Consider the following 21,818-nt stretch of genomic DNA (forward strand, 5'->3'; position numbering starts at 1 on the left):
TTTATTTTATCTCTTGTAGAAAAACCTATGCAAACTAAATTACGCTTAAGGTAAATTTGTTATGCAATTTAAATTTAATTTCTTACAATGCAATTTCTTACACAAACTTAAGGATCATAACCTATATTTTAGTACTTACATTAAATCAATGTTTGTAGTTAATATATTTATGCAGTTCTTAAATTGAAATTCCAACATCTTTTTACAGGTGGAAATAAGTGTCGACAAAGATTCTTATCTCTGCCAGTTCGTAGAATATGTTCGTTGTGGTAAAAAGGCTTCAGTAATATGCGATCGAGGACCCCAGTCAAAAACCGATCGGATTCCGACCGGGTTACCCTATTTATATCCGGGATCCGATCGGGTAACCCGGCCGGGAGCCGACTGGGTACATCCGGCCCGGATTCGACCAGCGCAGCGTGACGAAACCAACCAGAATCCGACCGGGCTGTCTGACCAGAATCCGGATACAAGTAAGGCAACCCTGCCGGAATCCGGCCCGAACCCGGACATAATTTCTACACGGGATGGAGTCCAATCGATTGTTATATATTTGGAGAAAAAACTTTAGACGTTTTGCTGTTTCATAACGATTATTTATTATTGTCTTTTAATATTCTACTATTCCTTTAAAGTTTAAGCGTAGAAGCTTTTTTGTAATAGTGATTATGCAAACATTTTAATTTAAAATTATCCCATGGCAATATGCTCAATATTTGTCATTCTAGGTCGAAAAAGAACAATTTTTTGGATGAAAAAACCTGTACATTGTTTTAGCCTTATTTTTTTGTAAATTCAGTTATGGAATTGAAAGTACAATAAAATGAAACAATATACAATAAAATACAGAAAAGTATCAAATTCGTCCCAATAATTGAAAAAGTTATACCTTCCTAAAATTTTAGTTGTAACTTATTGTATTTATTTTTAGATTCCTGTAAAATGGTTTTAGTTTTTTGTGCTTTCTTAAAAAAATGTTTTCGCCAGGGTAGAATTTCAAAAATATATGAAATATTAAATAATATATATGACTTGAAAAACAGCGGGTCGATGCAATCTTCCGGATGCAATAAGAGGTCGAGCGATCGAAAAAGCTATAGTAAAAGGATCCAAGCGACTCGTGATAACTAACTTTGAAGTTCAAAATAAAATTTTTTTTAAAATACGGGTTTTGAAAGAATGACGAAAAACAACTTTTTTATATCAAAAGTATTTTTTCTTTGAATATTTTTAATAATAATATTTAAAAAATAAATAAATTTTTCAAGTTCAAATATTTTTAAAAAGCTAAATTATCATAACTCAGCCAAATATTATTGAAACTGTTTGAAATTTGATGTACACCCGCATTATACTCCATCAATACCTAAAAATAAGGTAAAAATTAAGGTAGCCTCGTATTCAATAATAATTAATTGCAAATTGAGGCCAGACGGTAACCATTTTTTTTAGTTTTACTGACAAAAAGTATGGAAAGAACTTGAAAATTAAAAAGCCTGCAATTAGATATTTATTCCTCACTATTTAAGGAAGATTTATGCTAACTTTTAAATCGATTCATTGAAAATTGGCGGATTTAGGTATTTTATAAGAAAGCATTCCATTCCGCCAACGATAGCTCCGCGAGTATTGAGCACATCAGACAGCGTACATATTAGTACTGACATAGAGGGTTAAATTTTTTCTCTTCATTTTTTAGGTGTCACTAGAGTACACTGCGTATGTGTACTAAATTTCAAATATTTTCAATAATATTTGCCTAAATTATGACAGTTTGAGTTTTAAAAAATAATTTAATTTGTATGAAATTTATTTTTTACTTTTTTAATTTTATTATTAAAAATATAAATTTTTTTCTGGTCAAGGATCTATTTTCCAAGCTCCACTGGGAATCTAACCATAGAACTTCCGATTGCCGTTCGGGTGCCTTTCCGTGAAGCTATTAGAGAAATCGAAAGAAGAATCTTTTTTCAGAAATACACGCTATGATAATTATCTTATCAGCTATAATTATCATCAATCAGTGAGGATATCATTCCAAGGTCCGCGAAAATAGAAATCAATACTATCGATCAAGTTAAAACTTCAAATAACAGAAAATACTTAACGTAATTTCAGACAAGATGAAAAATAATTTTTTTAAATTTTAAAATGAATTTTTTTCTGAAAAAAGATCTACTCTCTTCGCTCCAACTGGGAATTGAACTACAGAACTTCCGTTTGCCAGTCGGGTGCTTTCCCGTTAAGCTATTAGATGGATCGAAAGAATAATCTTTTTTCAGAAATACATTCTATCTCAAGCCAGATGTTACATTTATGATACATTAGTTACATTAAAAATAATAGTATCAAAAATATAAGACCTGAATTAAAAAGGCATGTATTTCTGAAAAAAAGATTCTTCGTCGATCTCTCGAACAGCTTGACAGAAAAGCACCCGATCGGTAATCGGAAATTTTGTGATTCGATTCCTAGTGGAGCCAAGAAAGTAGATATTTTTCCTGAACAAAATTTAATTTAAAAATAAAATAAAAATTATTTTCCATCTATTGTGCAATGACGTTAAGTATTTTCTGTTATTTCAAGAGCTAACTTGATCAAGAATGTTGATTTCTATTTTCACGGATTGCGGAATGATCTACATCGAAAAAAAAGTTTCAAATAAAAAACGTTGCGTCTTATATTTCTTCATAGAAGATGCTGCATTGTGTTCTAAAGAGTTTAAGTGCTGGAAGAAATTCTCATGAGCATGAGAATATGCTGGAGAATATGCTCGATCTTTATGTGTTTTGAGAATTTAAGGAGCATTTATAAGCATTTTGAATTAGGATTAAAAAAATTGTATTTCTATTTTGATTAATAATAAATACATTGTTTAAATTTAGCGGAAAATTTTGTCGCTTTAAATTATTAAATGAGGCTTGATTTAAATTGTGAAAGAAGCAAAAGTAATAGAAAACTTCGAAAAATTCGCATTAAACAGTGCTTTGCTTATTTTAAAACTTTTGAGTTGAGTTTTAAAATCAAAAAGATAAATTTTGAACCTGTGAAATGAATTTTTAATTACATTATAACTCTTCAAACCATAAATATGAATTTTTAAGCAGATAGTTGAACTTTTAACCCAGAGGATTAATTTTCTATAAAAAAGGTCTCATAATCAACGAAGTACATGAATTTTCATCTATAAAGTATTAATTTTCAAACAAAAATAGAATAGTTAGGATGTTAGAAAAATAAATGTTCAACTAAAAAAAAAAGAAATTAAAAAAAAATAGTTTCTTTTTTTTTGTCCAAAGAAATGATTATTGACCAAAAATAGTAGAATTAAATTTGCAGGTAAACAATCCATTTTCAACTAAAAAAAAATCATTTTTTACAAAATAATTCAATTCTAAACCCCAAAAAATGCATTTTTTGGCAAAAAGATTCAGTTTCAATAAAATATATAAATTTTCAAATAAAAAAAGATAAATTTACAAACCAAAACTAGAATATTAATATTTGCTGTCTGAAAAGTAAATTAAAAAAAAAAGAGTTTTCAGCAAAAGTAATTCATTTCAAACTGAAAATATAAATAAAGCAAAAATGGAATAATTACATCTTCATTTCAAAAAGTTAATTTTTAACTAAAAAACGAATTTTCAGCCAAAGATAATAATTTTTAATTACAGTGATGAATTTTCAACAAAAAATATAAATTTTGGATCAAATAATGACATTTTCAACCCAAAAGATTAATGAAAAAAAAAACGAATTTGTAATTAAATATTTTTTTCAGCAAAAAAAGTAATTCTTACATTCTGAATTCGGTGAAATAAATTTTTAACTAAACAAGAAACGAATTTTCAACAAAAAAGACCAATTTTGAACCACACAAATTAATTTTTTACCAAAATAATAAAGTTTCAACTAATTTCAATTAAAAATAGAAGAACTGAATTTTCAGTAAAAAAACTTAATTTCAATAAAATCAAAGTCAATTTTCAACGAAATAGTATAATTTTTAATCAGGAAGATGAAATTTCTATCAAAAAAGATAAATTTTCGACCAAACATGAAACAGTTATATTTTCAATTAAAAAGATTAATCCTAAATAAGAAAAAACTAATTTTCAACCGATAAGATGAATTTTCTAGCAAAATAGACGAATTTTTAACAAAAGTACATGAATTTTCAAGCAAATATTTTATTTTGTAAAGGAATTTCTAACCATAGAGAGGAATTTGTCACCAAGAAGCTTAAATATTCTTACACAAATTCGAATTTTCAATAAAATATAGGAATTTTTAACGAAATATTTGAATTTTCAACTTAAGATCAATTTTGAACCAAACGTGTACAAGTTAAATTTTCATTAAAAATTATTGATTTTCAACAAAATAATTAAATTTTGAATAAAAATATATTTTTTAAAGATGTTTTAGTTTGTCAACTAAAACGATGAATTGTCAACCAAATAAATTAATTTTAACAAAGTAGTTCCAGTTTCAAATAAGCAGTTAACTTTTCAACTAAAAAGGAGTCTTTTTCAAGTCAATTCTTACTCCAAGCTTTGGAGTCATGAGAATAGATAGAAATTTGAGCAAAATTCAATCGTGACGGGGGGGTTCCGTTTCGGAATGCTTGAAAAACGATCGAAATATGGTGAATTTTTTCTCGATTCTTTCGGCCTAATATTGATTGCTGTTGTGGTCACAGAAACGATCGACTTTTGGTCATACTCGTGCGTCGAAAAATTGGTAGAATGTTGATCGCATATTGGTGGCTTCATTTCGTTTCAATTTCAAGTTAAACGATCTAGAATTGAGATATTGTGGATACTTGTTTATTCGTAATTACTATTTTTTAGCATAATAGTAAATAGTATCTCACATTTCTATTTAATTTTGCCTGGTACCAAAAAACTTTTTCATACGAATGATATTCAGCTTTTCTGTTTCTTATTTTAACACTGGATAATAAAGTTGTATACTGATTTTCTGCTTACTGTCGCATTTAGTTAATTTAAATCACACAGAAATCACAATTTTTAATAATTGAAAAGCCTAACCATAATTCAAGTAATCAAATTTAGCGCGTCGACGAGCGCAACATGGCCGCAGAGCTGTTATGCGTAATTATGATAAAAACGGACGCTCTTTGACTAGAACATAAGTGGGTTGGATCATGAGATGAAAGCGTGTTGTCATGTTGTCATGTGTGCGCGATCACTCATAGGCGTTGGCTGAACCTGTCCTCTTGGGGGAAAAGAAACAAGACTAGTCGAAAATCTAGTCGATTCTTAGGCGATTTTTCGAATTTGGTAAGTTAATAAACCTATTAATAGATTTTCAATCGATGTCAATTATCAGAATATCATTGATAGGAAATAAATATTTGGCACAAGAAAAATATAACCCCTAATGTAAAGGTTATTTTTCAGGTTCATAGGCACGTTTTATCCTGGTTTAACCACCGATTGGCAAACGTGAGTTTCTGCCTCATTATTTTAAAAATAGAAGTATAATTGAATAACCTGAATGTATCGCGGTAAATAAATATTATCGTAATATCTACTCGACCTTGAATTAATTTTATTTCACGAAAATCCAGCATGTTTGGTCATTGCAACCCCCCCCCCCCCTCAATTCGTTTGCGTAGGGCAATATTTGATCGAAAATTGAACAAACGTGTGCTTTGAACACCTGTGCAATAAATACTTATTCGGTCAAATATCGTTCCACGATGAATGGCTTTCGTAGACTCGAAAATGTTTCAAGGAACCGATCAATTTTCGATCCAAAAACTGCGTAACGTGGAGTCCACGCAAACGATAAGATATTGATCGCATTTACGGTCACAGATGCGAATTGATCGTAAACTTTCAATCACGTGGACCGATATTCGAATGAATATTGACCTAACGTGTTGATTGAGTACCAAAAAGGGTTGAATTCAATCAAAAAATATTAATTTTCAACAAAATAGTTGCGATTTTAACTATAATAATAAAATTAACTTCAACTATAGTTTTTCGAAAGTTCCCTAACGCTATCAGATTTTCCGTGACTTTCGAAAATTACCTGATCTGTAGCAACTTAGTCATTGAAAAAACTATTTTTTTATTTCTTTCTAGAATTTTTTTGTAAAGATATATGTAGTTAGTTCCAAACTAAACTATTAGGTGGGACTATTCTCGCAAGAGAAATGAACTACAAAGTAATTACTTCAAGAACGTCAGAAATAACTTTCGACCCAGAAGTGAGCATCCCATTGGCTCTCCTTGCTGTTTCTGAAAATTATTTAATATTAAGGATTTTGTTTATTCTGGATAACTGTGCTATCAACGAATAATAAATAACTTAATAAATTTGTATCATCAAAATTATGGAAAATAATTCAGTGGGGTACTTCACCGGCCGGGTTCCGTAAAGTGTTAAAGTGAACACTGAAGGCCGCGGGAAATGCGCGTTCGCTACTTCGACCTTCGCGCACTGTTTTTCTACGCGGTACATGTCCCTTTAAAATGACGTCGAAGTTGAGACGTTATTTCATGACAAAATTTGACAAAATTTCTGGTTCGAAATATTATTTTTGACACCTTATATCTTAAATTTAAATTTTGAAAATTGTATCTAGAAATAATTCCTTTTAATAAGAAAAATCATCGAAAAGCTGATGCGAATTGGGGAAATTTTTTCGTTTTTAATATTATTGTCCGGTTACACTACAAATTTAAAATATTTAATTAATTATTGAAAATATTTTACATTCTCTATTTAAGTTCTTCTCGCAGAAATTTAGTCATTTCAAAAAAGAACTTTAATATAAAATTTTCAAGTTTTGAAGAAGACTTAATATTTCTAAAAAAATGTGGTTTGTGTTACTTTTTTCACCGGAAATTAGTATTTATAAAAAAAATCGTCAGCAGGATTACCAATTTTAACAATTTAAGTAATGTTAACGGTTTAAACCAGAAATGGGTATTTTAAATAAAGAATTATTAGGTTTAAAATATTCCAAAATGTTTAACAATCGTTTGATTCATTGCATCTTAAAGGTTCATAATTTTTTGATTATTTTAAGTTACGTTCAAGTTTTATGCAATCTAATATGACACATAAAAATTCCTGACGTAGGCAATAAAAGCGATAAAATGTGAAATTCATTCACATTCAAAGAAGAGACACAGCTGCATTGTAGACTTTATAAAAAAGATTATCTTTCTTTTTTATAAAAGAAATGCAAATAATATTGAAAAAATGATTGATGCTGAAGTTTAATTTATAAATACCATCGGATGTCAATGATTGAGTCCTCATTTTGTCCACTAGGAAATTCTTTAAGACTTCATCGAATTTTATTTCGAAAGAAGAATTTCGTTTCAAAATCAATTTCTCAATCGTTAGGCTTCATTTCAAAATAATGAGAACGGCAAATATGTTTGTATATTATCCTACCTAATTGGGCAAAGTTTTAGAGAATATTACTTAATGCATAAAATAAGCTGCTTTTTATCGTTATTAAGAATCGAATGATTTTTCTGGAACATAATTGAAAAGAGCAATGTAGAAAAATAATTGCATAACACGTTGATCTAAAATACTTGTTATCAAACAAAATATTTGTTCAGATTCCGTTTTTTAGAGTGAAATTTTATCATTTTTACTTGAAAATCCAACTATTTTATTGCAAATTTATGTATTTTTTTGCAAATTAGTCTTTTTCGTCAAAAAAATAATCTTCTTGATTTAAAATTTAACTGCTTGGTTGAAAGTTAAACTGCACTATATTGCTTTGCAAATTTACGAGAACTATTAATTATTTAAACAATTTTAATTCACAAATTAAAAGTTGGGCCTTTGTCCTTCGAATCAATTTGTTTTTAAAGTCAACTAATAATGTCTATCCGATGACTTTTTTCTATGTTGCTTTGTCAATTCACAAGAACTTTTAATTTTGTAAACAATTTTAATAAAAAAATTAAGAGTTTGGCCTTTTTTCTACAAGTCAATTTGTTTACGGAGTCGATTAAGGATGTCTATCCGCTGACTCTTTTCTATATTGCTTTGCAAATTTACAAATACTATTAATTATTTCAACAATTTTACTTAAAAAATTTAAAGTTTGGCCTTTATCCAACGAATCAATTTGTTTTCGAAGTCAACTAAGAGTGTCTTTCCGATGACTCTTTTCTAAGTTGCTTTGTAAATTTACAAGAACTATTAATTATTTACACAACTTTAATTAAAAAATTAAGAGTTTGCTCTTTTTTCTACAAGTCAATTTGTTTACGGAGTTAACTAACAATGTCTATTTTTTTATTCTTTTGCTTTTTAAAATCATTTTTGCTTTGCAAATTTACAAACAATATTAATTATTTAAACAATTTTACTTCAAAAATTTAAAGTTTGGCCTTTATTCTAGGAATCAATTTGTTTTCGAATTAAACTAATAATGTCTATCCGATGACTTTTCTCTATGTTGCTTTGTAAATTTGCAAGAACTATTCATTATTTAAACAATTTTAAATAAAAAATTAAAAGTTTGTCCTTTTTTCTACAAGTCAATTTGTTTACGGAGCTGACTAAGAATATCTATCCGGTGACTGTTTTCTATATTGCTTTGCAAATTTACAAACACTATTAATTATTTAAACAATTTTACTTAAAAAATTTAAAGTTGGGCCTTTATCCAACGAATCAATTTGTTTTCTAAGTCAACTAAGAGTGTCTATTCGGTGACTCTTTTCTAAGTTTTTTTTGTAAATGTACAAGAACTATTAATTATTGAAAGAATTTAAATTGAAAAATTAAGAGTTTGCTTTTCTTTCTACGAGTAGGCTTCACTTTTTACCAAAATTATCTAAAAATATCTTTTCGATGATTTTTTTTTCTCTGATGCTTTGAAAATATAAAACTATTAATTATTTAAAAAAAGTTTATCAACATATTTATAGCTTGGCTATTTTTCAAGGAAGAGGCATAATTTGTTTACGGAATGAACTAAGAATGTCTTTCGATGATCCTTTTCCACGTAACATTGTAAATTTATAATAATTATTAATCATTCAAACAATTTTCATAAACATATTGAGAGTTGGGTATTATTCAAATTTATTTACGAAGTTAACTAAGATTGTCTTTGTGATGCCTCTTTTCTAGGTTATTTGTTAAATTTACCAGAATTATTAATTAATAATTATTGAAAGAAGTTTCATAAAACGTTTAGAATTTGGCTATCTTCTAACGAATAGGGTCAATTTTTTAAACTAAGATTTAGTTACAATGCAGCTACATACGAGTTTGCCCGAAGTACTCGTATTCGCCTAAACATTTGGTCCGATGAGAGGAAAACTGCAAAAAACCACCTCCCGAGTTTAGTCGGGGTTTCAAAATTCGAGTGCACAACCCGGTCTTTCGTCGTATATGGTACCCATGCGAAGTCGTGTATAAATAGAAGTTATTAAAGTAAAAATGATTATCGTGGTATTTTCTTGAACTTAATTTCCAAATAGAATAATTACAATGAAAGCAGTGGGTCGCACGCATAGCGCGCGTAAGAGCTTCTAGTTTTGTTAAATATTCGTGTTTTTTCGTGCAAAATTAATATTTTGGACTGTAAATTTAACTGTCTTATTTTTGCGCCAAACCTGGTCGTTTTCGAAGCTCAATTTTGTGAACAGTAAATTAAAATATTTAATTTTCGTTTTAAATTCAATAATTTGGTTGAAAACTCAACTACTTGGTTGGCAGTTTTACTAATTGTTTACAAATTTAATTTATTTTCTTAAGACCGAACAATTTTGTTTAAAATTTGTATTTTTTGTAGTTCAAAATGAATTTTTTCCCTGAAAATTTAAATATTGCATTTTTGGTTGGAAATCGAACTTTTTTAGTAAAAAATTCAACTATTGATTTTTTCACAAAGCTTTCATATTTTTTGGTTGAAAATCCAAGTACTTGGTTAAATTTTACACTATTTGTTAAAAATTCGTTTAATGGTTTAAGATTGAACTACTTTTTTCTTTAATTAAGTTTTTGTTGAAAATTAATATTTTTTATTCAAAATTTAAATATTATATTTTTGCTTCAAAATTGAACGTTTTAAGTTTATAAATTATATATTAAAATATTTACCATCCAAAATTAATTTGAACGTAAAAATGCGTATTCTTTGCAAAATAATTGAATTTGAAACCAAAAATATATTTTTTCACCAAATAGTTCAATTTAAAACTTAAAACGTTCAATTTTGAAGCAAAAATGTAATATTTAAATTATGAATACAAAAAATTAATTTTCAACAAAAAACTTAATTTTTAAAAAAGTGGTTCAATCCTAAACAAATACTTGAATTTTTAACAAATAGCGTAACATTTTACCAAGTATTTGTATCTTTTTAAAAATCTTTTTTGAATAAAGTTGCAACGGTCTGGTTAAGAATTTATCTGTTTTGTTTAAGGATTCAACAATTTGCTAAAAATGTGTATTTTCGGTTTAATTCGACTATTTTTTATTTACAATACAAATCTCGTATGGTTTTTATATATTATATTATACTGTTTTCGGTCTGGCCGCTTGTACCGAAATTTCGGTACACGTATCCTCGACCAATATTTATTATTATATTTTTTGTTGTGAATTGATTTTTTGTATTGAAAATTCAAGTACTGGGTTTACTATTAATCTATTTGTTGAAAATTCATTTTTTACTTGAAGATTCATGATTCATGGACTATAGTTGAAGATTTAAACTATCTTGTGGAAATTCTAATTATTTAGTTAAAACTTCGACTTTTTGTTAAAAAGTCATCCTTTTGGCAGAAAATTGAACCCTTTTGTTTAAGATTCTACTTTTTGAAAAAAAAAATTCCTATTGGATAAAAAATTGGTTTCCATGGTACAAATGTCATCTCTCTTGATTTTTAACCAAATATTTTGTTGAAATTCAACCGTTTTCACAAAAATACGTCATCTTGGCTTAAAAATTTAACTATTTTGTGCAATTTCAAAAATTATAATCATATTGATCTTGTTTGTATTTTTTTTTGTATTTTTAATGTCACATCATAAAATTCTTCAATTTTTATTTGATACCTAAAAAAAAGAAATCATTTAAAACCAAAAAATATTCAATTGCAAGATTACAAGAATGGATAATAATTATAATAAAGTGTTAAAAATTAAACGATATGAAATTTAAGAGTTAAAAATTGGGTTGTTTAAAATCAAAATATATTTTTTTAAATCTGCCCGCTACGCGGGCACATTCTCGTGGCGCGCTGCGTGCGCGCCTGTTAGTTCTCGCGCTTCGCGCTCGATGTTGTATTTATCTTGCGCTTCGCGCTCAATTATGTATTTACCTTGCGCTACGCGTTCAGTCTTTATATTTTCGCACATTCTTGCGCAAACATTTTAAAATTAAGACTGAAAACATCCATCACTGTAATTTTGTGATTGTGAATTCTCTTTCGTTAAAAAAGCTTAGCTCGAGAGTTTGAGCGCACCTACGGCACGCGACTGAGGGCAATCGCACTCCGCGCTTATTCTTTGCATTTCTTCTGCATTCGAGCACATACCTTTTAAAATCAAAGGTGAACGAACCGACAACTGTAATTTTGTGATTTTGAATTCTCTTTTGTTAAAGCTCTTTTGGCTTTAACGAACACATTCTCATCACGTATCTCGTGCTTCGTACTCGATTTTCTCCAACCTGTCAATTTTTCTACATTATGCACAACGCTTTTATATCAATTATGATACATTTTTTATGTAACTCTGCCAGGCATTTCTTATTAAAATATTGCAAAATAAAAAGCAAATTGTATTTATCAGGATTATTTTTGTATTAGTTTCTTATTTTGCTTTAAATTGTATTCTAAGCTGCTCTGGAACATGTATCATTTCAATAAATGTATATCATTACTATTCATAATATGCATAAAAATTGAATCATAATAATTTTTGTTTCCTTGCTTTTATAATTTTTTTTATTTTTAATGTTGTTTTTTACGCTTAAATAAAAACTACTGCGAATCTGCATGGGGTCTAATACAGGAACCTATATAGGATCCTATATAGGAGCCTAGGTCTTCTTTCGTCTTTTTCTGTGCTTTTTCCAAAAAGTTAATTTTGGCATTTTTCATCTTATGTTTTACGATTAAAACAAAATCTACTTGACCTATCGAAAAATAATTCATAATAAATTTATCGATCTTTTTAGGCGAACAACTTTTGTCTGGTAATTCAAGTTCATACCTTGTGTCGTTTTTTCAAACAAATTTAATATTTTTATTTCGAATGTTATTTTTTACGACTAAAGCAAAAACTACGTGTTCTATCAAAAATTATAGCTCTTTTATGGATGAACAATTTTTGTCTCATTTTTTTATTAGCTTATTTTGAAAAGTGATTCATTATAAATTTGTAGTTCTTTCCAGGGCGCGCAATTTGAGCTTTTTCATTTTTTTCGTATCTTGCATAGTTTGACAAAAAAATGGAATTTTTGAATTTTTCATTATTTTTGGTACGATCAAATTTGGAATGTTCAACTTTTCGACCAAATTAAAAAAGTTGTTATCATAGTCCTGTAGGACTTTCTAAAGGCAAATTTTGTCTTCTCTTGACTTTTTTCATATCATGCGTTGTTTGGCTTCAAATGTTCATTTTAGTTTGTTTTTTTGGACTTTGAAAATGCTCTAACTCTGATGATATTCTTTTTATAGAAAAAAGGCATGGGGATAAATTGGTGGAGGTTCTGAGTACCATGAACAACCGTACATAGAATTTTTAAATATTGAAAAAATGTGGTTTCAAACATTTTTGGTACGATCAAATTTGGAATTTTTAACTTTTCGACCACATTAAAAAAGTTGTTATCATAATATTGTAGGGCTTTCAAAAAGCAAAGTTTCTCTTCTCCTGACTTTCTTTCATATCATGCGTTGTTTGGCCTAAAATGTTCAATTTATTTTGTTTTTTTGGATTCTGAAAATGCTCTAACTCTGACAATTTTCTTTTTATAGAAAAAAGTCAGAAGGATAAATTGTTTAACTTTTAAGTACTATGAACAACCGTGTATAGAATTTTTACATCTTAAAAAAATGTGGTTTCAAATTTTTTTGTACGATCAAATTTGGAATTTTCAACTTTTCGACCAAATTGAAAAAGTTGTTATTATAATCTTGTAGGGCTTTCAAAAAGCAACGTTTTTCTTCTCCAGACTTTTTTTCGTATCGTGCATTGTTTGGCCTAAATTGTTCACTTTAATTTGTTTTTTTGGATTTTGAAAATGCTATAACTCCAGTAATTTTTGATTTTTTGAAAAAAGTCATTAGGATAAATTTTTAAATTTTTTGAACACTTTGACTAATCGTACAGAGAATTTTTGAAAAAGTGGTCTCAAAAATATTCAAAATGTGCCCACTTTTTGAATTTTCATCCAAAATGGCTGGCTGACGAACTTAACCTTTAGTTTAGGACACTAAACGAGTGTACCAAAGGAAAATCTAATAGATTAATTTTTTTAAAAGGTATCGTGTTCACAGACAGACATGCATACATACATACAGGCAGAAATATTCGTAAAAACCTGTTTTTCGGATTCAGAGGGTCTCAAAACGTGGACATTTCTGAAATTTACTGTTGAACACTGAATTTTCCATTTTTCCTTTTATAATTTTTAATTTTACAATTAACATTGAAATGCTGGAATTTTGAAACATATAAAAAATTCTTGGTAATTTAACATTCTTTTCAGTATTAAACGAAGTTAGGATACGTTTAATTTCTAACGTTGCGTGTTGAACATTTTTTTTAATGTTTCCAAATTAAAAGCACGCAACTTTTAATGTTTTTTATGAATTTAATTTAAAAGTTTTTTAACAGTTTTAGCGAAAAATGGAAGTGAAAGATAAATCTGCAATTGTAACTGGAGGAGCAAGTGGAATAGGATTCTCCGTTGTTCAAGAATTATTGCGAAAAGGAGTGAAGGTAATTTAAGAAGTATATTCCAATATTAAATTTATATAAATAAAACAAATTTATTAATAAAATTAGTATATTATTTATCACAGTGAATAGAAAAAAGTAAGCCCTATCATTTCTTTATTTATTTTATTTTATCTCATAATTTTTAAAAAATCGTAAATACTGCCTTTGTTGTAATCGGCATTAATATCAATTTTTTTTAGCATCATCCCATAGCTTATAAACTTTATTTAAGTTTCTTGGTATTTTCCGCTAGATCGAACTCAAACGAAAAGTTCTTTAGAATTCAACAATTTAAAAATATTAGGTCGATAAAAAAAAGAATAAAAATTTGCACAGACCTTACAGCACAAAATTATTTTATAATAAGGGGAAAAGGACATTTTTTTATAAAAATTGTGGTCAAAGCCGAGGATAAAAAAACTGATGTTTCCAGTATTTTATAAAATATATTTAAGTGTCGCTAAAATTAGTTTTATAGGGACATGCAACTTTTATGAGTTAATCTTCTCTTTTAAGCTTTAGAATTTTTCTTTAAAACTAAAAGTGTTACTTCTCGAAAAATTTGTGGCGTGAGAAAGGACATTTAACACAATAAAGCAACAATTTTATGATAAATTTTTATTTTTGGTTGTCAAATTCAGCTCTAATCTTTTTGCTTAATATGAAACTTCTAAAGAAATATTTATCTATAAATTATCAATAATTTCCTGTCTGCAATTAAAATAATTATTTCTAGTACATATACAATTTTTTAATCAATAAAACTGTTCAAATCTGAAAACTATTCAGGAAATAAATTTTAAAAACTAAATTTTGGTTAATAAGCAATGCATATACCAAATATATTCAAATACCTCCAAAAATAATTAAGCCATATCATCCAGTGCATTGCAACATTTTTTTTGCAAATTTTAATTTTTAAAATATGTAATTTACTCAACTAATTATTGTAATGATGACTTATTTTACACAAATAAATTATTCTTAATTCGGTGACAATTATTGCCCACGAGTTTCATGTTTGAAAAAAAATTATTGCACCCACGAAAAAAATGTATTCCTAGAGTTATTCGTTTGAAGATTTTAGAAAATCCTGAAATAGGAATTTATCTGGGCACCCTAAGTATAGTCAATTACAAATCAAAATTTGAAAATAGGGGAAAAGAGGGAACTTTTTGAAAAAGAAAAAAAGGACAATAGAGGAACCACTGTATAACTGGTTAAGGTTTTTTCGATATTCTAAAAAAAAAATAGTTTAAAATTATTTTGGCCCCGTGAAATCTCAGGATATTGATCGATCGTGCTAAACTGTTTTTATTTCTAAATTTTTTTTATTCATCCTATTGTTAATTCAAAATTCAATTACGTATTTTTATTTGATAGCTTGTCATCATTCTGGATCTGGACAAATCAAAGGGAGAAGTAGCTGTGGAAAGTCTAACAAAGGATTTTGGTGAAAACAGAAGCATATTTTTTGTTTGTGATGTATCCAAAACTGAGGAATTCACTGGTATTTTTATCAATATTCTTTTGTTTTAAATTTAATTTATGTAAAATTCAGTTAATTAAATGAATTTTCCTAGGCGAAAAAATTATATATAGTTTATATGTATATAGTGTAAATTATTATATATAATATTCATTTGTTTCATACAAAAAATGTATAAAACTAATGAATATTATATATAATACTTCACACTATGCATAAACTATACATAATTTTTCCGACTGGGTAGGTTCGTTAAATTTTACTTTGTGAAAAACCGTAATTTTGTTTTCATCAGAAATCTTCAAAAAAATTATGGACCTGTATGAACGAGTGGACATTCTGATTAATAACGCTGGAATTGGCGATGAGACTAAATGGGAACTCATGATTGATATAAATTACGTTCGTATATAACTTTAAATTACAGTGAAAATCTTCAATAGCCCTCCCTTATTTAGCCTTTCCGAGAATTGACGCCGCGCCGCACGTTGGTGAAACAGGGCTGCGCGTGGTGCGCGGGATCTGTGGCTGTCACTCAGGTGACCAGTCAGGCGTGCACAAACAAAAGCGGAACAGGCTATAACGAGTTAGTTGCCATCCACCGTCAGCCCCGAAATCGGAGCTACAGAAGAGTTTCACTGTATTTGCATGAAAACATTTGACTATAAAAATTGATTTTTAAACTCTCATCGGGGAAGATATTAGATTTGCGTAAAATTGCACCCCCCCCCCAAGTTTTATTCAAATGTGCACTTTTTGAAACCCCCTGAATTCAAAAAGCAGTTTGGATGAAGATTTAAAAAATTAGAGCATTTTCCAAATTTTTGAGACCACTTTTTTAAAATTCAAAAATGCTCTTGAAAGTCTCCTGGGATAATAATGGGTATATTTGATGTTTTTGGGGTCGCTAAACACAAATCCATTCGCAGAAGTGAGCCAGTACGCCAATACCCCCAAATCAAAAAGCTCTAAACTCAGAAACCTCAAATCCACAAGCTCCAAACACACAAACTCTAAATACAAACCCCGAACCCACAAACCCCAATCCTAAAAGCTCCATATCCACAAACGTACGAACCCTAAATCCACAAAACTCAAAACCGCGACCCTCAAACTCACAAATCCCAAACCCACAAATTCTATATTCACAAACGTGCAAACCCCAAACCCACAAACTCAATAACCGCTAAACTAACGAACCACAAACTCACAACCTCCATATTCACAAATTTACAAACCCCAAGCCTACAAACATCAAACCTACAAACCCCAAACCCACAAGCTCAATATTCACAATTGTGTAAATACTAAACCAACAATCCCAAACTCATAAAGCCCAAATCCCAAACCCACAAACGTACAAACCCCAAACTAACAATCCCAAATCCACGAAGCCCAAACCCACAAACCCCAAACTAACGAAACCCAAATCCACCAACCCCGAATTATAACAATTTCTCAATTGGTATTATAACATGTGCGGTATTAGGTTTTGTGGAATTGAGGTCGGTGGGTTTGAGGTTTGTGAATTTGGGGTTTGGAGTTTGTGGGTTTACGGTTTAGGGTTTGTTGATATGGAGCTTGTAGGTTTAGGGCTTGTTGTTTTGGGGTTTGGGATTTTTGGGTTTGGGACTAGTTAGGTTTTGGATTTGAGGCTTGTTAATTTGGGAGTTGCAGGTTTGGGGAAGAAATGTATGCAGAAATTTCAGGTTTTTAACCATTTTTTGAATGTTACTGAAAATCCTGACGTGCTGGCTCAGCGACCCCAAAAATATAAAGTATACCTATTAGAATCCCAGTAGACTCCCAAAACCATTTTATGGTCCTGTGTAATTAATATTACTTAAAAGACTAACCGTTTCTTCTTATGACTTAAAAAAACTCCCAAGTTATAGAAATTACAAAATTTTGAAAAAGTATCAGCAATGAACATTTTAAGCCAAACAACGCACGACATGAAAAATGTCAAAGGCAGAAAAACCTTGAATTTCGAACACCGAGATTATCATAAAAGATAAGGTGAAATATGAATCACCAATAACTGGGCACCTAAAAGAGAACTTCAAATTTTTTATAAATCATATTTTATAGAACATGTAGTTTTTTATATTCACAAAAAACTGCATTTAAATCAAAAATAAATTTAATTTTTGGACAAACAAAGAGCTACAAATTTTTTATTCATAATTTTTTATAGGATGCGTAGTTTTTTTTTTAACTTTTGTTTCAATACTAATGCATATAATGAATTGCAATAATATAAATGTATTGAATTGATATATATTAAAAAAATTTTTGTAGGATACAGAGTTGAACCTAACGTAAAAAAGTTCGCATTTTTGACAAAATGGAGCGCGAAGCACGAAATACTTCATGAAAATTTGTTCATAAAGGCCGAAGCTTTAAAAAAGAGAATTAACGATCACCAAATTACAGTTGTTGATTCTTTGACCTTCAATTTTAAAAGTCCTTAATATTCTTGCATCAACTTTGAAATAGGTTACTGAAAACAATTGTTACTATAAGAACTTATTTTAAAATATTATAAGATACTACCAAAAACAGTGATAAATTTATTCAGAAATCCTTTGGTAAGTTTTGACATACACGCAAATTTCCACACATACATATATATCTGGACAATTGTTTAGAACACTGTATTTGACATTTCTCAGATCACAGAAAAAACTTAAAATAAAATTTGCTGCAGGAAATTTTTTAGAGCTATAAAGTTTTGTTTAGCCAACTTCGCGTCTTTCAGAAAACATGTGTTTTTCATGGAAAAACAAAAGAAAGTTTAACCGATATTTATGTAAAGTTTATCCTGTGAAATTAATTTTTGTTGCAGAGAATCTTTCGTCGGAAATCGATGTATAGTTTATCTTCTGTTTTTTCTGTGATGAGGAACGTTCACTCAAACGAATTCAAAATCTTTCGAAATTAATACCATTGCAAAGATCCTGTATGTGTCGCCAAAAGAAGAATTTTCAACAAATAGTTGAATCCTTAATTAGAAAAGATTAATTACCAATAAAATACATGAATTTTCAACAAAATACTTAAGTTTTCAACAAAAAATATGAATTTTTGACTCAGATGATTTAATTGAAAATTAATGGACAAATATATGTATTAAAAGATTTGAAGAAGGAAATGGTGATGTGGGGCTGAAAATGTAATGCCTAGGGGCGCTTTAAAAAAAATTTAATATTTTTAATCGCGAGTCCTTCTGTAAACCGGGAGTGTTTGCACTGTTTTTAGTAATAAAAAAAATCTTTACAATATTTAGTGATGTAAATGTATAACTTTTCATATGTGTACAGAAAGCAATGGTGTGTGGAACTTTTTTATTTATGGAACATATGGGAAAACATAAAGGTGGTCAAGGTGGAACTATATTGAATATTTCTTCAACTGCTGGTGTAGCACCTCTGCATGTATTTCCAGTGTATGCTGGTACAAAACATGCAGTAGTTGGTTTTAGTCTTTCTCTAAAGGTATATTTAAATAATTAGAAAATAATATAATATTCATATTAAATAGGGGCGACAGAAATATTCCGAGAAGTAAAATTCCCGATACTGTGCCGTTACCAATTAAAATTTTTCCATGTACCTCTACCGGGGCTTTGGTGGGCCGGAACTCACCTTAAACTGTAGATCCTTAGATTAACTCAGATAAACACATGTGTGACACGATGTCGCCATGTGCAGCTCACGAACGCTTACGCCAACATTGAAAACTAATTGATTTATTTCTTAGAATTAATTTAGAAATTTGAAATAAAAATCATTTTTAAAAATCCTTAATTTCTGAAAAATTTTTTTTGAAGATGTGCATAGTATTTTGATAAATTATTGCTCTTATAATACAAATTTTGATACTTGTATTGTCTTGTTTCATTAGGAAATGATTGTTCTCAATTATTAATATTTTTAACTGAAACAAGTTTGAAAAAAATACATTAAACAACCAAAAAATGTTGTTGCCAAAATATTTTATTATTATATTTCTAATGCATAATCATGATCTATTCTTTTTTTATATTTCAATTCGGGAACTTTGTAGAATCAGATATTTTATAAATCTGCCAGTTTCTGTCGCAAATTGTATTATTCAAGAATTTTCCAATGTGGTAATATTATAAACCATCGATAATTTTTTTCATGAATTTTACAGTGTCGAGATATTTATTCTTTGGGATTTTACAGTGATCTTATTAAAATTCCGTCACAAACAGTATAACTGTATTCTATTTTTTAACTGCAGTTAAAAAAATTAATTTAATGCTCTTGAAGTATATTCTACAATTCATCATTTCAATTACACTTAGAGGATTATTCCTAGAAAGGAAACTTTGAATATTTCTGAATAATAAATATAAGTTATATTTTTTTTCAATTTTGTAGGAATCTTATGAAGAAACTGGGGTTCGCATTTTAGTAATGTGCCCTGGTTGTACGATCACATGGATGACTAGAGATTTATCTAATAATTATCTTGAATCAGTCTACAAAAATAGTCCTTTTAAGATGATAATGCAAAGGTGAATCTTAACTTTTTTACCCTAAATTTGCATGTGAATTTGCATTCAATAAATTTATCAGGATTCAATGCAAGTTTATCTGAATTTAAAGAATATATACACCCGGCTCTCGGTTTAGCCGCTCGCGGTTTGGCAATTCCAAAAACTGCCGGCCCACTTAGTTTCTCAGCTCAAGGGGCTAGATACGGTTGCGACTCTCGCCTCAAAATGACCGCAGTGCGCAAGTACTCAATCGAGTATATTGCGTAATAGTATGCATTTCAATTGGAAAGGGTTCCGGCGGCCCTGACTGTTTACGTTTCGATTTCCACATTTTAGTAACAAAGCCCCTTGCAAGCAACGATCGACACTCTGGCTAAACCAAGAGTCGGATTAATTAAAGTTTTTAATTCAGACAAATTTTTGCTAAATTTAGGTTCATATATCAAAGTATTCTTTTTTAAATCAGTATGTTAAACATATAAAAAAATTATATAACCTGAATGTTTATTTCAGAGTTGAACATGTTGCTGAATATGTGGTGAAATTGATTGAGAAAGGAAAAAATGGAGCAGTGTGGGTAGTTGAGAACAACGAACCAGCATTTACTTTCAAAAATCCTCATTACTTAGAAAACCGAGTACCAATTGATTGAAAGTTATAAAAGTAATAATGAAAAAATAATAATAAACCAAGAAAACCATTCCATGTAAAAAAGTCGTCAAGTAGCTATACATGAATTTTAAAACTTTATGTTAAAGGTAATCAAAGTTATAGAATAAAAAAATTCTAAGTACGAATAGTAAACAATTTATAAATCAAAGTGATTTGAAAGAAACTATCTTAATAAATTAGTTTGGTAAATAATTTTTTTGTTTGAAAAGAAGAACACAATTTATATTTATTGTGAATGGAAAGTTATAAACAAAATTATTGGGCCTATCATAGTATTTAAGTAACAAAAAATAAGTTTTGTAATAATATAATAATAATGATAAATTATTATGCTAAAGGTCCGCTAAATGTTTTTTCTTTTTTTATTTCTCTTAGATATCAAATTATTTTTCCTATAAGACAAAAAAAATTGTTTATTAAATATATGCCGCTTCTGCAGAAAAGGACGATTTATAAATATATACTGGAAAAATTGTATTAATTTTTAACAGATTCTTAAAGAAGATTGTTCACAATATTATTCTGTGAGTTTCAATGATAATTCTTGAAAACTAGAAAAATTTCACAGACCCTATAAATTAAAAAAAAGCTTTAGAAACAGTTGACTGTAGATTACAATTTCATTCCAATGTTGTCAGCGTAACTTATTACTGTTGGTGGATTTGTTATTATTACTAAGGAAATTAATGCCTGAATTTTAATTTTTTGTATTTATGTTAAAGACAATTAAAGCTTTGCAATAAAAAATTAATGTAACTACAAATAGAAAATTTATTAATAGCAGTGTATTTTAATTGACCAAGGTAGTTCAATGAGTTAGTTTTGTATATATATATATAATTGAAAATTTGTCATAAGGACAACCGCAGGATTTCGCCGGGAGCGGGTGCTAACCTGGAAAATTGCAACCGCTTCCAGCGAAATCGCGGTAAAATTTCAGCCACAACCACGTCTCACGACCGTGAGATAGCTGGTTACAGTCTGTAAAGGAATCAATACGACGATCCAGCATAAGCCTCGTGCACCCTAAGAACACGGAGCAACCCAAGGACAACCGCCTTCTGCATTTTTCCCGCAAGTGTTCTAGCATATTGTTGACACGCAGGGATGCTTTTTAGGCCATTAGCAAGTGAAAGCTTGGCACCTCCAGGA

The 21,818-nt window shown here is 29.0% G+C and overlaps 1 protein-coding gene across 3 annotated transcripts in view; it reads left to right on the forward strand.

The window, feature by feature from the left end:
- Nucleotides 1-21,338, forward strand: part of LOC117179939 (15-hydroxyprostaglandin dehydrogenase [NAD(+)]-like) — a 23,373-nt gene extending 2,035 nt beyond the window's left edge. Inside the window, exons 1-9 of one of the 3 annotated variants that reach the window (XR_004467975.1) lie at nucleotides 5,188-5,306; nucleotides 5,427-5,471; nucleotides 13,873-13,977; nucleotides 15,361-15,487; nucleotides 15,762-15,868; nucleotides 18,790-18,963; nucleotides 19,876-20,012; nucleotides 20,508-20,752; nucleotides 21,158-21,338. Coding sequence is in view for 2 of the 3 variants with exons in the window: in XM_033372169.1 (XP_033228060.1) it covers nucleotides 13,885-13,977; nucleotides 15,361-15,487; nucleotides 15,762-15,868; nucleotides 18,790-18,963; nucleotides 19,876-20,012; nucleotides 20,508-20,646 (777 nt within the window). In the remaining variant the exon portion in view is untranslated. Of the gene's footprint in view, nucleotides 1-5,187; nucleotides 5,307-5,426; nucleotides 5,472-13,872; nucleotides 13,978-15,360; nucleotides 15,488-15,761; nucleotides 15,869-18,789; nucleotides 18,964-19,875; nucleotides 20,013-20,507; nucleotides 20,799-21,157 lie in introns of those variants that run through there. The other 2 variants (XM_033372168.1, XM_033372169.1) reach the window with 2 other exon arrangements.
- The last annotated feature ends 480 nt before the right edge of the window (nucleotides 21,339-21,818 follow it).

The sequence above is a fragment of the Belonocnema kinseyi genome, chromosome 9 (assembly GCF_010883055.1).
Source record: "Belonocnema kinseyi isolate 2016_QV_RU_SX_M_011 chromosome 9, B_treatae_v1, whole genome shotgun sequence".
NCBI lineage: Eukaryota > Metazoa > Arthropoda > Insecta > Hymenoptera > Cynipidae > Belonocnema > Belonocnema kinseyi.